The sequence below is a fragment of the Ailuropoda melanoleuca genome, chromosome 8 (assembly GCF_002007445.2).
Source record: "Ailuropoda melanoleuca isolate Jingjing chromosome 8, ASM200744v2, whole genome shotgun sequence".
NCBI lineage: Eukaryota > Metazoa > Chordata > Mammalia > Carnivora > Ursidae > Ailuropoda > Ailuropoda melanoleuca.
In genome coordinates this window covers 28,687,237-28,703,936 of record NC_048225.1, presented here as the reverse complement: position 1 = coordinate 28,703,936, position 16,700 = coordinate 28,687,237, and the positions used below count along the sequence as shown (strand labels likewise).

Genomic DNA, 16,700 nt, shown 5'->3' with positions numbered 1-16,700 from the left:
TTTTATTTATTTATTTGACAGAGATAGAGACAGCCAGCGAGAGAGGGAACACAAGCAGGGGGAGTGGGAGAGGAAGAAGCAGGCTCATAGCAGAGGAGCCTGATGTGGGGCTCGATCTCATAACGCCGGGATCACGCCCTGAGCCGAAGGCAGACGCTTAACCGCTGTGCCACCCAGGCGCCCCCCAGAAATATAGGTGTTTTTCAATTTTTTGAAGTAATGTCACAGTGAAGTATATAATCTTTAGGATTGATTCCCAGAACTCAGAGGCCATGAATATTTTTAAAGCCTTTGGTGGTGTCAGATTGCCTTCTATAATTCACTGCAATTGTATGTCGGCAGGAGCCAGTGGCACACCAGTGTCTATTTTCCTACTTAGAAACATCGGTCTTACAATTTCCCATCTTCTTTGCCAGGCTTTATAGATCAAAACTGACTATGGTTTTAATTTCCTTTTCTTTGAATCCTAGTGAAAATGGACATTATTTCTCATGTTTATCATTTTTTGGTGTCTTTCTGAATTACTTCATTGTAAGAACATGTTATTTGGGATATTAACTTTATCATAGATCTTGCTAATTGTGTTGGGGTTTTTTTGGACAGCTAAAACTTTCCTGTTTTATCCTAGCAACATCCTACAGCCTGGAGCAGGAGTCCAGTGGAGCTGTGGACCACGTAACTAAGCGAGCCATCAGTACTCCCAAGAGTAAGTACTCCTGTGACGAGCCGGCTTCTGCTGAGTCTCTCCTCAGTCACTGTGCGTCTGTGGGAGCTGCAGTAAGACTCCTGTTGAAAGAGAGGTCTTTTACTAGATGAAGGCGTTCCTGGTGGTCAGCAGCATTATGGGGCCTTGTCACATGGTGTCTCGTGATACTTATAACGCAACAGCCTGAGCACTAGCTGAATGTCAGTCAAGCGCTCTTCTAAGTGTTTTCACATGCATGAACTCAGTTAAGTTCGCAGCCACCCGTGAGCTTCCCTGTTTGACAGACAGGGAGGCTGAGGCACAGTTTCCCCGGGCAGTGGCGTGCTTGCCATTCTAGAGCCAGCCCTTGAGTGCTCCTGCTGCCTCGGGCAGCCCTGCTTTGTTGCTGACTCAAGTCGACGCTGGCAGGCACCGTGTACATCATCGAGGCCACCTCCGGGAGCCAGCTGATCCTTCAGGTTCAGTGGCCTATTGAGGACCCACCACCAGCTGTGCCGAGAGCCTCTGTCTTCTCACTCCCATTGGGTGGTTTTTCAGATCTTCTGTTCTTTCCTGTTATTTCAAAGTCGAGGTGAGTTAGAAGTGTAGAGGATTTTTCTTATTACCTTGTGTTATAGCTTCTTACTGTCCGCGGCATGTGTGGGTGTGCCTCCCACCTCTTTGCTCTCCACCCACCTCCCCCTTCCTCTGCCCGCCAGCCCCGGGCCAGGTTCTCAGGTCCTGCATACACCCCCACTTGCCAGACATGGGGCGTTCGTGTGCCACGTCCTCATCTAGAACTTCCCGTTCCCCGGTGGCTGCTGCTTCACCCTCCAGCAGCAGCCCTCCCTGACCCTTTGGACGAGATGAGGTGCCCCCTCCTAGCACTCTGACCTCCTTGGCAGTACTTGCTACACCTCCACACACAGCAGACCCTTGAACAGCGCTGGTTTGAACTGCACGGGTCCACTTAGTGCAGACTGTTTACAGTGCAGCACCAAAAATTGTCTTAAAAGCATTTGTGATGGTCTTAGTAGCATTTTCTGTTCTCCAACTTAACTTTATTATAAGGATACAGTATGCGATGCACATAACATACAAAATATGCGTTAGTCGACTGTTGATGTAATGGTAAGGCTTCCTTCTGGTCAACAGTAGGCTATTGGTAGTTGACTTTGGGGAGAGTTAAAAGTTATATACAGATTTTCGACTGTTGCAGGGGTTGGCAGCTCCAACCCCACATTGTTCAGGATCAGCTGTACTGCTTTGTCTGTCCTTGCAACTAGTTTCTAAGCTGTTTTACTCTTCACTGTACCCACCGGGCCTGCCACAGTGCCTGGAACATGGGAGGAGCGAAACAGATGTTAGTGAGTTAAGTGATGGCACAAATGACAGAGCTGGGACCTGAAATCAGGTCTCCTGATTGAAGTTCCTGTGTCCTTCTACAGCCTTTGCTCTCACAGTGCTGCTCGTGGGTGTGACTGCAAGACGAGAACACATTAAGGTGTTCTTCTCTTTGGTAGTGGTGCAGCCCAGGAGCAAGCCGTTCATTTGGTTGTACGTTCAGTCAGTACAAATTTATTGAGCATTTAGTGTGTTCTGGCTAGTTGCTGGGCAGTTCTTTGACCTGTGATGCTGTGATCTATTTGAGTATTTACTGGGTTATAGAGAATTTCCATCAAGTCCTCCTTTTAAGGGAGATTAACTGATGAACAGAACTCCTACCCCACATCTCCTCAGATGACAACTGACTTGTGACTGCTTTTATCATTAAAAGCAGTAATTTGGGGTTCCAGTATATTGAACAGGTGTCATGTTATATATGTGAAAAATTCAGCCTCTTTGAAACAGACAGATTTTCTGTATGTTCTTTGTTCCTGGTTCGGAGGAACCAAGTGCTTCTATTTTGGCATTAGGAACCATATGCTGCAGAAACAGGGCGAATGCGTCTCATTTTAGTTTTGCTCATCCCCAGGAGTCCGATTCCAGTCTTTGGTTGGTTTCCTAGCAGCCCGAGTTCTTCAGCAGCGAAGCCTGGCGTGCTGCATTAATACTGCTTGAATTTGCATGTCTGGAGCCGTCTTTGCACTGGAAATAAGACCCTCAGGTGTCCCCAGGTCAACGGAGTACTTTTCTCTCTCTAGGCTCTTGAATGTAAAATTTGTGGCCATCTTTCCTTATTCTGAACCAGGAAGGAATGCTTGAAGAAGGGTCTCCTATTAGCTCTCCTTCCTGGGAGGATTATCAGATCACGTAAAAACACTCAGTTCTGTTTTGTGGTTTGTAAATACACATTCTGTTGACAACTCGGGTGGGGTGACTGTCAGGTAGCGGTCTCAGCTCTATGAAGGCAGGAGGAAAAAGCTAGCCAGCTCCACTGTGCCGGCACACCGGTGGTATTCAGCATGAGCAAAGTGGCTTTGCTAAATGGAAAGGAGTCCTTTTCAGAGCCAGATCTTAACTGAAAATCCTTGCGGGGTTCAGCAAGTCCCTCTTATTGCTGTCACTCAGGCAGCAGAAATGCTCCTGCCTTTGGTTCTAAGCGCTTACAAAGTGCATGGGGGTCTGAGAGCCACCGCATAGCTGCCTTTGCCAAGGTTGGAGACCCAGTACCTGGATGTGCTCAGGCTTCCAAACTGGAAAAGGAATGTGTACGTAGGGAAGAGGGGTTGGAACTGCAGCTGAGTGGCAGCACGATGAAAATACTGGTCTCTTACCAGTTAATATAGCTTCAGTCATTCACAGGCACATAGCACTGCAGATGCTCTGTGGACTTTAAAACAGATAGAAGGATCTCCTCAGTACTCCTAAGAAGGCTACAGCGTGGGGGAGAAAGTTGACGTCACACGTGTTCTTGGGAGGCATGCGGGCTCTGACAGAAGGGTCACCTGCCAGCTGTTGAGCCTTGTTCTGTTCCTGACAAGTGGGCTGACAGCGCATTGCAGAAAGTTACAGGACACAAAGGAGGGAGCAAGTCCCTGGGAGAGGCATCGCCACCCAGGTCTCAAAGGACTGGCATGGTAGTGGGACGAGGGAGGCACTCCAGGTGGCAGAACTGCATGCCCAGACCAGGGCCAGGAAGAGAACAGTGATGATCGGACATGGTGGCCTGCAGCGTGTGAATGCACCTCGCAGGTTCCTAAAGGCAGCTGGGGACCAGCTTGCACAGAGGTGGTTCTGTCCAGCTCGGACAGATGCTGGATTTCAGGCCTTCCTCTAGAACACGAAGCTGGCAGGACACTTAAGCAGATCAGCCGCCTCACCACTTCTTTAAACTTAACTCTAGTGACATAGGGAATAACAGCTAATAAATTACAGTACTTAACCTTTATTCAGCACATACCTTTACCAAGTCCTGTGTTAAGGACTTACTTAACATAAATAATCTCATTTAATCCCTATAACTCCCCTGAGGTGGGTACATCTGTATCCCATTTTGGAGATAAAGAAACGAGGTTTTTAGAGTAGTTCACACAGCTGGTAAGACCCCGAGCCAGAATTCAAGTCTGATTCAAGTCTGTTCCTACACTCTGCTCCCTGCCTCCTAGGGGCAGACTGAAGAGAAGAGGAGGCCCTGGGTGGAGACCACTGTGCTAAGTCAGGGTGAGAGGAGCAGACATCAAGTGAGGAGGAGAGGAGGCGATGGCAGGAGATAGGAGGAAGGCGAATGTAACCGGTTAGTGATTAGGTATGGAGAAGGAGCCTCTCACGCCTGACAGCCCCGTCTTGGACAGTCCATTGACAGGATTGAGATTCAGAAGGAACGTGCTGAGAAGTGGGGTAATGAGGTGGCCAGGTGTCTTCAGGGAGTGCAGTGAGGGACAGTAGGAAATGCAGGACTCAGGAGAGAGGCCGAAGCTGGATGGAGTTGGGGGTCAATGGTGTGCCGGCAGTAAGTAGAGACATGGGGAGGGTGAGAAGCCAGAGGCAGTGAGCAGTGGGTATGCAGGGGCCACAAAGCTGTCTGAGGGAGTGGTCAGAGGAGGAGGGAGCCAGGAGACCATGGATGGGATGAGTGTCCAGGAGGACAGAGTCTCCACTGAGTCCCGCAAAAAGGTCAAATGGAGGCCTGACAGCACGCCTGGATTTGGATTTGACAGTGCTTAGGGATTGATACGAGTGACTGAGTGAAACTGTAGGGGAAGCTCCAGGACTGACCTTGCTCAGGGGACTTTATGTGGCTCTGTCTCCTCGGGCTTTTTGTTAATGGTGGTGTTTTCCCCATGTTTACCCAGGGACCATCAGTGATGTCACATTTGGAGCAGAAGTCAGCTACATAGGCACACCACGGACACCTTCTTCAGTCAAAGGCAAGTTCCTTTCCTGTCAGATGCATTAGCTCCTTTTGAGTTCTGGGAAATCTGAATTTGTCTGACTCCCTTTCAGAAAAAACTGAAGCCCAGTGTCAAGGAAATGACATTTTATGTTTATCGCTTCCTGATAAACCGTAAGTTTACCAAGAGTTCCTTTTGAGGTAAATGTTTTTGTCAGGGTTTTATCTTCAGTTCGAGAATGATTGTCTGTTTCCTTTCCCTAGGCCTCCACAGCCTCAGCAATGGAATGTGAAGTCCCCAGCCAGAAATAAAGATAACCCAGCCCCTACCAGGAGGTCACTCCGAAAGACCCCCCTGAAAACAGCCAACTGAAACAGTCGTTCAGGAGTGTCCTGGAGGCAAGAGCTCTATGGACATGTTGTCTCCTGCCTGTGGAAAGGCAGAGTCCACCTCCCTCACCCCCAGGGAGAGGGGGGCTTTTATTGTGTGATGCCAGAGTTTTTTCTTGTGACTTCAGCACTCTAACCATTCACCTGTGTGGCTGGCCAACCTTTTACATTTCTCTTTACGCAATATGTGGTTTTAAAAAAAAAAAAAAAAAAGTAAAATAATAGAGAAATGCCTTAGCTATTTAATATTCTAACTTTACTCCATTTGAAAGTATCAAGTTCATTCTGATAAAGCATACTGTGGTCTTTAAGGAACACAACTTTAACAGATCAGCTTTCTTTTATATAAATGAAGCTTCTGTTATCTGGTCGGAATTCCCTACAGTACAGTAATTTCCTGTATCTAATGATGAAATTTTGATTGTAATTATTTTTTTTATTCTTATTTATAAATTGGTTTTTAAAGTGTACAGCTTTTTAAAAAAAAAAAAAAAAAAAAAAAAAAAAAAATAAAGTGTACAGCTTTCTAAAATGGAATAATAAAGGTTAAGCATAAATACAGCCTTCTGGTATTCAATAGAATATTTCTGCTTTTAGAACAGGGCTTTTACTGGTAGTCACTTTAATTTACATTAAGTGTTTAAGAATAATAAAACCCTCCCAGCCTCAAGAACTGTGAGAAAGAAATGTCTGTTGTTTAAAAAAAAAAAAAAAGAAGACTCCTTTTGTCTTTAATGTCCCTCTGCCTCTGTCCCAACAGAAGCTGTCTAACAGCATACATCCTTCTTCAAATGTAAATGCGGGCCTGCTCCTGAAAGTTCGCCTATGTGTGGCATGCCCTAATGCTGGTTTGTGTTAACAGTCCACAAAGACTGCTCCCACAAGGGGGGAAGGGCTTTGGTGTCTTCTGCTGATGCCGTTAGGTGACATTAAAACACATGTACATTCATGTTTTGTCCAAAAGTGACCAGGAGAAAATTCATTCAGTTCAGTTTTTAATCCCAGTGCTACAGAAACAAAATACAGGGTTACTGTGTTGGTATGTTTTTAGTATAATCGTGGTAGTTGGATTTGAGGGGTAGAATGTCATTGTGCTCTAGTCTACAGTTCTCCCATATATGAACGGTGACACACATGGACATGTCCTTGGCAGAGAGTCACAAAGCTGCTCTTGAGTAAAGACACTTTTCTCCAAATCAAGTAGATGGTAATTGATGGCAGTCTCTCTTTAAACCTGAGATTGTGCCATTGTAATTGTACTTGCCTAACAAAATGCTAGGAAAACGAGGTAAACTCAAGAGCACATAAGAGGAAAAAAATGAGGCAAAGTTGATTTTTTTCTTAAAGCTTTTATAAATGAGGTTTAACAAATACCAACTTACAGGTGTGTTAGTACAAGTCTGCAACGTCTATGTACAGCAACAGGCACACCAGAGGCCACAATAGCCTTGTAGAATCTTCGAGTCTTCAGTCACATTCATATCTTAAAAACACATGAATGTTCCTTTTCTGTCTACATTTTTACAGTATTAGGCAACAACTTCCCAGACTCCATACTCACTTCTCTCTGTCAGACCCAGTCCACATGGCACTAGGATAGGAGGTGTTACGGTCATAAAAAGGGAGTCGATAAGGCCGTCCTATCACTAGGACAACCAAGATGGCAGCTAGAGTTGCTCCCCAACAATTAGAGAATGGGGACACTATCCCTTTCTAGCAAGAGGGGGTGAAGATGAGGGGATATCTTAAGTCTAAGCATTCAAGACACAAACGCAAAAGAAGATGGGTACCATTAAGCAATTATGGAGAACTGCTCACTGCTTCTGCCAAACACCCCGTGGCAGAGTATTCACAGAACTTAGAAAAGTCAACATAAGTCTCAAGTATTCAATTAAAAAAAAACCCTCAAAGTATAAAAAATTAAGACACTGGAAGTTTAATCCCAAGATGACTACATCCTTCTACATAAAAACCATCCTTGAAGCACACAATGGAACTGGAGACACTCTTCTGAGCAGCTCCCTCTTCAAACCGCTTCACATCATGAGTTTAACACAGCAATGTATCTGAGGCGAAGAACACCTGCTCTTGAAGAACAAAGGCTTTTGAATGATTTTTCTGTTGCATACCCAGTGAGCTGCAGTGTCTTGGGTAGATAAAGACTTTAAAATCAAAATCAGAAAACGGCCTTTGGTTCAGGCATTTCGCTTTCCTTGCCATCAGGCTTTCTGCCCTGGCTGCACTGCCTGATGTTCCTCAAAGGGCTGGCCTCGCCGCCGCCACCACATAATGGGTTTATTGTGAAGTGAGACACAACCTGCGGTGTCTCCGTGCTTTCTTCATGGCAAAGAGGAAGAGTGGAATTCGTTTTCTCAAAAAACATTATTGTAGTTTTCAGAACTGCCTTTGGCCCTGGACAGTTATGAGCTACACAAGTAAGTAAAATGAATTTTTTCTATTTATTTATTTATTTTTTTTTTTAAAGATTTTATTTATTCTACAGAGATAGAGACAGCCAGCGAGAGAGGGAACACAAGCAGGGGGAGTGGGAGAGGAAGAAGCAGGCTCACAGCAGAGGAGCCTTATGCGGGGCTCGACCCCACAACGCCGGGATCACGCCCTGAGTTGAAGGCAGACGCTTAACCGTTGTGCCACCCAGGCGCCCCGTAAAATGAATTTTAAAACAAACAGCAGTAGCTGCTTTGTTTCGTGAGCCATCCATAACCAAAAAGAGCTCTGTCACAGGGGACCCAAAGGCTAGGATACCACAGGGAAGACACCCACCCTTCTTGAAGTGTCCAGCTTACAACTGTCCAACTCTATAAAGCTAATCAGCACACAAAACCACGGTCAGGCCAATAAAGATGGCAGTGCACACACTGGCTAGCCTTCAAAGTTAGTGGCCAATATCGACTTAGAGTTGGGCGCAGGACTCAAGCCCGGGGACTGGCTAATGTGGTTTCACAGGTACATCCAAGCACTTCTGGGCAGTCTCTAGGCATAGGTAGTCTGAGTAATCTAGGATGAGGCCACTCAAAGCTAACCTCAAAGCTCCTTACGCTTCTTTTGGAGAGATGCAAACAGATTTCGACATTATTTAACTGGAATTTTTTTAAAGGTTTCCTAAGTAACAAAGAGGTCTATCATGATATACTATATAAGTTCTCTTGTGAAAAATGATGAAACTTTTGTGGGAAAAAGGAATGTTCCAGTAAGCTTCCTCAAAAGGATTTTTTTGGGTTAAAGTACTCTTTAATTATTGGTATTTTCCAATTTAACACTAGTAGCTTGGAACTCCTACCATTAAGCTGAAATTTTTTTAAAAAATAGGTATTTAACACTGTATGACAACATATTTACAGTTTAAATAGAAATTTTCTTTTCAATAACCAAAATACATCTTTAGCAAAAATTTAGAATGTAAAATTTTAAAAAATAAACACCCATAGAAAAGCAGAACATTATTTCAGTACCATTTCAGATTTCGCCTAAGATGAAGGTTTTACAAATACTAACAGCCCCCCCCCCCAATGGACGAGCAGGGTTCCTACCGGTAAGAAGATCCCTTCTTCCAACAAGCAATTTGCCTTCCTGATTTGGGCTGTTTTTATAAAATTCTGATCCAAACAGATTTTCCAAGATGGACACTAAAATACTGATCAACAAAACCTTCAAGAAGAATCTGCAGTGCTGGCTGTGGGCGGCTGTGAGACAAGATCACCGCAAAAAACGCCTCTTTTCTGGATTCACTGGTTCACACTGCAGCTGCAGGTGTCACGGTGGGTCGTGCTCCCAAGCCCTGCATTGGGGGTGCTACGTGGCTGCCTGGTGGCCCCACACATGGGACTCACCCACCCTGATGTAGATGGGTGGCAAATAAACTGGCTTCACGGGCCCACAGCGCCCTGCCCCGCCTCTGTGAGCAAGAGCTTTCCAATCACCCTAACGCTCAGGCAGAAGCCAGGTTAGAAACAGACTGGGAATCAGCCTCAGTGAAATGCAGTTTGTTCGTTTTCCCTTGTGATGACTATGCCCATCTCGAGGAAAATTCTTTTATTCATGTGGCTTGTTAAGAAGTAAGAAAGGAGTAGCGGTCAACTTTGGCCAAAACAAAAAGCTTCTGCGCAGTGTCTAGCTCTGTCCAAGTGCACTTGGCTCCCGGGCTGCTCTTGATAGGAGTTTCTGGTAGAGGTATTTGCATGTGCTCCCTCAGCCACACCGTCCGATTTCAGATCACAAATGATGACTTGTGTCTAAAGTCGCCCTGCAAGGCCAACACAGGGTTAGACACGGCCATGCTCTACCAACCCAGGGGCCTGAGTGGGAGAGGGGGAGTGGAAGCCAGGTCTAATCCCTGTTTCCCTGAAGAAGAAACTTAAGGCAAAACAAATCAAATGAAACCATTCTTCAAAAGTAACATCAACTATTAGAGCCTGCAAGATGTGAACGCCGAGAGTGTGTACAAACACTGCACTGGGAGGGTTTCCAAGGACAAATGTCATTTTTCTGCTGGGAACACCTCGATTTCTAGGTTTCCTAAACGATGTCAGCTCTGTTGTCTCACTCCTTCCCTTACCTCCTCATCTGTCCTGATATAGTTCACGCTATCTGACTTCCCCGGACTCTTGTAACTGAAAAAGGAGGAGAGAGGGCTTCAGTGACTACTGATTTTTCATGTAATGCCAACTTAAACTTTGGTTTTGTCACTTAAGACAGAAGACAGGCTCACCTTTCGCGGTTCTGTTTATTACTGATGAAGCAGTCCCGTCCGTACGCGCAGCAGATGCCCACTGTGATCAGGACCAGCACAGCAAGGACCACCACGATCCCCCCAATAATGCCACCAATGTTCACGTCATCTGGAGAAGAGAGGGATTGAGGGAAGAAAGGACACACACTATCTGGTCTTACTTACAAAAGCCCCTGACCCCCACTGTGCCTCCTTCCTTCCAGCATCCTCCACTTCCCCACTCTGCCCTCTCATGCCTACCCCAGCCAGAAGAGCAGCGTGAGACCACTTCAACTCTTTCTAGCCTGGTACATACAGGACCAGGCCCCTGCTCTCACTTGGAAAAAGTACTGAGGCCTCCAAAGTTCAAATGCTATTATACTTAATCCTATATTAAAGGGGGCTCAACACTGTATAAAAGGCTTTACAATCTTCTGGCTAAATCCCTGAAAATATTATTAATGGAGAAAATGGTTTCACTTTATAAAGACAGAATTAAGGAACCAGGAATCCCAAAGAAAAAAATCCTAATTTCCAAGGATTCCCTTTGCTGTGCATTATTTGGGGAAAGAGAATCAGTTTCTCACAGGACTGAAAAGTAAAAATATAAGGTGGCAACATGACCTTTCACTATCAGCTGCCTGGCCTCATATCTATAAGCCCCTAGGAGGAGAGGCCTTGACCCCCTCTTCCCATTTCTGTATACCTCGCAACGGTACTCAGTCCCTATCAGTGTGGGGCACTGGAGCTGTTTCCTTCATGCAGATGAAAATGCAATGGAAACATGCAGGTGATATACCAACATAAGCCAACTAACTTGGAAGTTGTTAAATTCTCCCTCATCCTAGTGCAGTGGTTTCAAATATGAGTGTGCATTTAAAAACTGAAATTTTGACTTTGAAATGTCAATTCCCAAGCTCTATCACTGGAGAGATTCAGTAGGTCTGGGGCAAAGCCCAAGAGCCTTCCTCCTGCCCTAGAGCAGTTTCCTGAATTTGACAGATGACAAGAATCCCCTGGAATTCTGTTTGACACACAGACATTTCCAGACCTCCCCTGGGGACTGAGTCCGTACCAGGCCTCGGAATCTGTACGTGAAACACTGCACTCAAACGATTCTCACAATCAGGCAAGCTTGGAAAACACTGCTCGGGTTGGTATACGCAGGAAAGGAGGGGGCTGCGCTAGCTCCCCAGGTGATGGGGATTGTGGCATGCCCCATCTGCCCAGCCCTGCCTTCAGCACCTCCCCATCGGGGCCAGCACCCTAGACACGGCAGCATCACAGAACGGGGTAAAGTTACTGAGGCCAAAATCTGGGTGTCAGCTTACCACAACATGATTATAACTGGATAAATTTCTGGAGACCAGACCTTATACAACACTATGTTTTGATAATTCTATCAAAGAAATTGAGTGAGTTAGTCTATCCATCCATCCATCCATCCATCCATCTATATTTTAAGTAGTCTCCACACCCAGCACAGAGCCCAACACAGGGCTCGAACTCATGACCCTGAGATCAAGACCATGAGAGACTGTGGACTCTGGGAAACAAACTGAAGGCTTCAGAGGGGAAGGGGCTGGGGGATTGGGCTAGCATGGTGATGGGTATTAAGGAGGGCACGTGTTGCATGGAGCACTGGGTGTTATACGCAACTAATGAATCATGGAACTTTACATCAAAAACTAAGGATGTACTGTATGGTGACTAACATAATAAAAAATTATTAAAAAAAAAAAAAAAAAGACCTGAGCTAAGATCAAGAGTCAGACGCTTACACCCCAGAAATGGAATTTATTAAACTCAGTTAAGGGCCACCTGGGTGGCTCAGTCGGTTAAGCATCTGCTTTCGGCTCCGGTCATGACCCCAGCATCCTGGGACTGAGCCCTGAGTTGGGCTCCCTGCTCAGTGGGGAGCCTGCTTCTCCCTCTCCCTCTGCTGTTCCCCCCACTTGTGCTCTCTGGCTCACTCTCTCTGTCAAATAAATAAATAAAATCTTTTAAAAATGTTTTAAAAATAAATAAAACTCAGTTAAAAGTGGCATGATAGCTGTGTTCCCAACACCAGAAAGTCTATTTTGAGGAGATAAGCATATTGCAAGTAATCATTTATTCGTCATTTAGCTGTTACTCAGAACTTTCTCATCTTTCCTTTCAATGTACCCGAGTAGGTTTTAGTGGGTCTAGTCCCCTCCAGAAGAAAGCTGACCAGCTGTATAAACTGATGGTCTAATATTAGATTCAAAATGTTCTAACTACGTGCCAGTCTTCAGATGAAATATTTTCAAAAAGGGACTCACAGACTTCCATCTCCTGCTCCTCGCACACGGCTGAGCCTGCATCATTGGAAGCGATGCAGTAATACTGCCCGGAGTCCTCCTTGTGGACAGCATTGAAAACCTGCTCCAGGAAATTACAAGGAAATCATGAGACCAGTCAACAGGGTGGACCTCTGGGGACCGAGGAGAGGAGATTGCCACACTCCTCTCACCCACCAGGGTGCTGAGTCCAGAGCCTAGTCAAACGTCTGCTCGTTTGCTCTTGGTTTCCTTTCGGTTTCCCGCTCACCGTCCAGGTTCTTCCCGGATATTCCCCAGCTGTCTCACCCAAGTACTCCTGAACCATGAGATCCCCTCAGGTTTTTGGAGGTATCAAAGCCACACTGAGAATGCAGTGTGAGCTTTACTGTATTCAGGGAAAGAGACTCTGCTGAGGATTGTTTCTCAGCAACATTTGGGCAATACGAATACAGAGGATCCTGTATAACAAGGCTCGTTACCACATGTAGTTGGGAGGCGCCACCATCAGGAGGCCTGGCTGCAGGAAGGCCGGCTGAGATGCTGCTGCACGAGCCATCTTGGTTCATCTCTCCCCCCACCCGCTTCCCACCACCACCACCGGGTTATTTTGAAGAAACTCCTAGACACATTTTATCCATAAATACTTCAGCACGCAACTCTAAAACACAAGGACTTCTCCAGATTATAACTACAATACCATTACTGCACCTAGAGCAACGAACAATTCCTAATGCCTAATGCCGAATATCCCACCAGTAATCCAATTTCCCCGTCTCATGATTTTTACAGTTGGTTAATCACATCAGGACCCTAACATCACCCACCCACTACATCTGTTTAACAGACCTCCACAATCACCTTTATTTTACAGGTTTCCCTTCCTTTATTTTATCCCCTTAGAACTTACTTTCTTATAAAAAGGAGGGGAGGTTCATTTTTCCCACAGAATCTCCAATATTATAGGTTTTTAGTTTCTGTCTTATAAAGTTCATTGTCTCTCCTAATAAGTGCTCTTTCCACCAGAGGTATCCCTTCCTCAACAAAGACATTTCTATCCTCACCTCTGAGAAGAGATCTTACCAGAGTGCCTGTTTCAGAGTTTAGGAGAAAAGAGGAATTTCGGAATCTGGGATTGGCTCTGGAGTCCCTGGGCAGCGGCATGTTGTTGCGATACCAGCTGTAGTGCGGCCGGGGGTAGCCCTCGCTCTCCTGGCAGTGCAGCGTGGCCGACTTGCCCACAGGCACAGCCTTTGGGACCCTGCACACAGGAGGTACCGGCTTCACTGTGGGAGAAATACGGGTTGGGGTTTCAGATCGGCAACATTATTGATTCTTCCCGAAGCCCACAATAAACCTGCTCCCAAAACAGGAAAACCAGCCAGGGAATGCGCCAGTGCCATCCCCACGCCACGCCCGCAGGCTCATCCTGCACGTGTAACCCCACAGCGCATTCCCGATGCCTCCGCCTCCAAGGAGCACCTCCTACAGCTGGTGGAGGGGAGCAGCTGGAGCTCCACTGCCCTTCTCACTTTCCACCCCAACTCGGGCAGTCCGAGCTCCCACAACCTCCCACTCCCTAAGTCCTGTGATACCCCAGGGATATAGCTCTAGGAGGAAAGACCTGGTCTTTTTAAAATTTTTATTTATTTATTTTTCTTCTTCCCCAATCTTTTTTATTTTATAGACAGACTCATGAGGCCTAAAGGGGGTACATGTTTTAACTTCATGTGAGTTCCTACCTTGCACAGTTAACTCAATGTCAATCTCATCAATTTCTTTGTGGTCGTTTAGAGCAACCACCTCACAGCGGTAGAGGGCTGAGTCTTTCCGGGTCGCATTCCAGATCCTTAGAGAGGTTTTCCCCAATAGTTCTGCACGACCTGCCAAATCTCCTAGAGAAAAGAGGATGCAGAACATAAAAAGACAGTTTAAAGACATCTCTGCCACCTGAAGAAGGTGGCTTCTGGGGCTAGCATTTAATGCCTCCATAAGGATACTGCAGACTGGCTTCTGTTTCTGCTTCTGTAGAAGAGAGGGGAACTGAGGACACTGAGCACCAACATAGTACCTGGTGTGTAAGAGGACTCATTACATGTGTCTCTGTTGTTAAACCAGGGACCTCATTTCCTTCTCATCATTCCTAGCCAGGATTCCCCATCAAAAGAGAAACAAAGTCAAACAAACAACATTAAAAAACAACCAGTATTCATAAATGGTGCTGGGACAACTGGATATCCACAAGCAAAAGAATGAGGTTGGACTCCTACCTCACACTATACACAACAAAGACCTTCCTATAAGAATTAACAGTGTGGGGACTCCTGGGTGGCTCAGTCGGTGAAGTGTGTGCCTTCGTCATGCCTCAAGTCATGATCCCAGGGTCCTGGGATCGAGCCCGGCTGCTCAGTGGGGAGTCTGTTTGTCCCTCTCCCTCTGCCCCTCCCCCGTTTGTGCTCTCTCTTTCTCTCTCTCTCTCTCTCTCTCTCGTAGTCTCTCTCAAGCACTCGCTCTCTCTCAAATAAATAAATGGACTCTTCAAAAAAAAGAAAAAACCAACAGTTAACAGTATGACCTAAGAAAAAACGGACATAAATCATCATGACCTTGGATTAGGCAATAATTTCTTAGAAATGACACCAAGACCACAAGCATAAAAAAAAAAAAGCTCTCACTGGACTTTCATAAAAAATTTTTTAAACTCTTGTGCTTTAAAGGACACATGCAAGTTTTGAAAAGACAATCCACTAAATGGGAGAAAGTATCTGCAAATCATGTATCTGGGACAAAGGACTAGTGTCCAGAATATATAAGGGATTTGCAACTCAACAATAAAGAGACAAATAACAAATAAAAATGGACAAAGGATTTGAGTAGACATTTCTCCAAAGAAAATACACAAATGGCCACCAAGAACATAAAGATCTGCTCAGCATCATTAGTCACTAAGGAAATGCAAATCAAAACCATTAGGAGATACCACGTCACACCCACTAGGCTGGCCAGAATGCAAAGACAGACAATTACAAATGTTAGTGAGGATACAGGGAAATACACTGCTGAAGGAATGTAAAATGGTGTGGCCACTTGGGAATATAGTTTGGCAGGTTCTTAAAAAATCTATACATGCAACTACCACATTACCTAGCAATTGTACTTGTGGTCATTTATCGTCCCCAAGTGAAAACTTATGTTTACACAAAAACCATTATGTTTACATGAATACCCACAGCTGCATTATTGATAATAGCCCAAAACTGGAAACCCAAGTGTATATCAACTGATAAATGGATTAAAAAAAAAAGTGGTCTACCTACAATGAAATATTATTCACCCATATAAAAAGGAATGAAGTACTGATACATGCTACGCCGTATATGGACCTTGAAAATAATATGCTGAGTGGAAGAAGGAATCACAAAGGACCACATACTGTATGATTCCATCTATGTGAAGTGTCCAGAACAGGCAAATGCAGAGACACTGGAGATTACTGGTTGCCTGCAGGTGGGGACAAAGGGGAACTGCAAAGGATATGCAGTTTCTTTGGGGTTGATGAAAGTGTTCTGGAATTTGATAGCAGTGATGGTTGCACATCTTTGTTGAATATACTACCAACCGCTGAAGGGTACACTTTAAAAAATGTTTTATGCTATATAAATTATATCCCAATATTTAAAACTTTCACAGCATAAAAAGATGGTAACTCTTTCAAAGAAGCATGAAGAACCTGAACAGCGACAAATAAAGGGGTGCCTGCATGGCTCAGCTGGTTAGGAATCTGCCTTCAGCTCAGGTCAATCCTGCATCGGGCTCCCTGCTCAGTGGAAGCCTGCTTCTCCCTTTCCCTCTGCTGTTCCCCTGCTCGTGCTCTGTGTCAAATAAATAAATATAATCTTAAAAAAAAAAAAAGAGTATAAAAAATTTTTTTAGGAAGCTTTTGGCACAGTCCTGAATTAAGGCAAGAGAAGAAGCCAAGCAAGATTCAAATTTTCCTGTAGCCCTCATATTTTGTGTATAAATACCCTCCCCCCATCCCTCTGGCTAAGAGTAAGGTGTTTAATTCCCAGGAATAGGAAGTTCTTTTTTTTTTTTTTTTAAGATTTTATTTATTTGAGAGAGAGAGAGAGAGCATGAGAGGGGGGAGGGTCAGAGGGAGAGGGAAAAGCAGACTCCCTGCTCAGCAGCAGGGCTCGATCCTAGGACCCTGGGATCATGATCTGAGCTGAAGGTAGATGCTTAACTGACTGAGGCACCCAGATGCCCCCCAAAAATATGATTTTTAAGAGCCTATGAACCCTGATGATATTGGGGACCCAAAGT

At 45.2% G+C, this 16,700-nt stretch overlaps 2 protein-coding genes across 3 annotated transcripts in view; one reads left to right on the top strand and one right to left on the bottom strand.

The window, feature by feature from the left end:
• The window catches only part of NCAPD3 (non-SMC condensin II complex subunit D3), a 58,782-nt gene extending 52,957 nt beyond the window's left edge, over window positions 1–5,825 (top strand). Inside the window, exons 32-35 of the mRNA XM_011221874.3 lie at window positions 629–706; window positions 4,921–4,995; window positions 5,072–5,132; window positions 5,223–5,825. Coding sequence (XP_011220176.1) covers window positions 629–706; window positions 4,921–4,995; window positions 5,072–5,132; window positions 5,223–5,331 — 323 coding nt within the window. The 3' untranslated portion in view covers window positions 5,332–5,825. The remainder of the gene's footprint in view (window positions 1–628; window positions 707–4,920; window positions 4,996–5,071; window positions 5,133–5,222) is intronic.
• Window positions 5,826–7,913: 2,088 nt separating this feature from the next.
• The window catches only part of JAM3 (junctional adhesion molecule 3), a 79,006-nt gene continuing 70,219 nt past the window's right edge, over window positions 7,914–16,700 (bottom strand). Inside the window, exons 4-9 of one of the 2 annotated variants that reach the window (XM_019797131.2) lie at window positions 14,120–14,272; window positions 13,461–13,663; window positions 12,381–12,480; window positions 10,078–10,207; window positions 9,925–9,979; window positions 7,914–9,612 (exon numbers count right to left, since the gene is read on the bottom strand). In XM_019797131.2, coding sequence (XP_019652690.1) covers window positions 9,577–9,612; window positions 9,925–9,979; window positions 10,078–10,207; window positions 12,381–12,480; window positions 13,461–13,663; window positions 14,120–14,272 — 677 coding nt within the window. In that variant the 3' untranslated portion in view covers window positions 7,914–9,576. The remainder of the gene's footprint in view (window positions 9,613–9,924; window positions 9,980–10,077; window positions 10,208–12,380; window positions 12,481–13,460; window positions 13,664–14,119; window positions 14,273–16,700) is intronic. The other variant, XM_034666111.1, reaches the window with a different exon arrangement.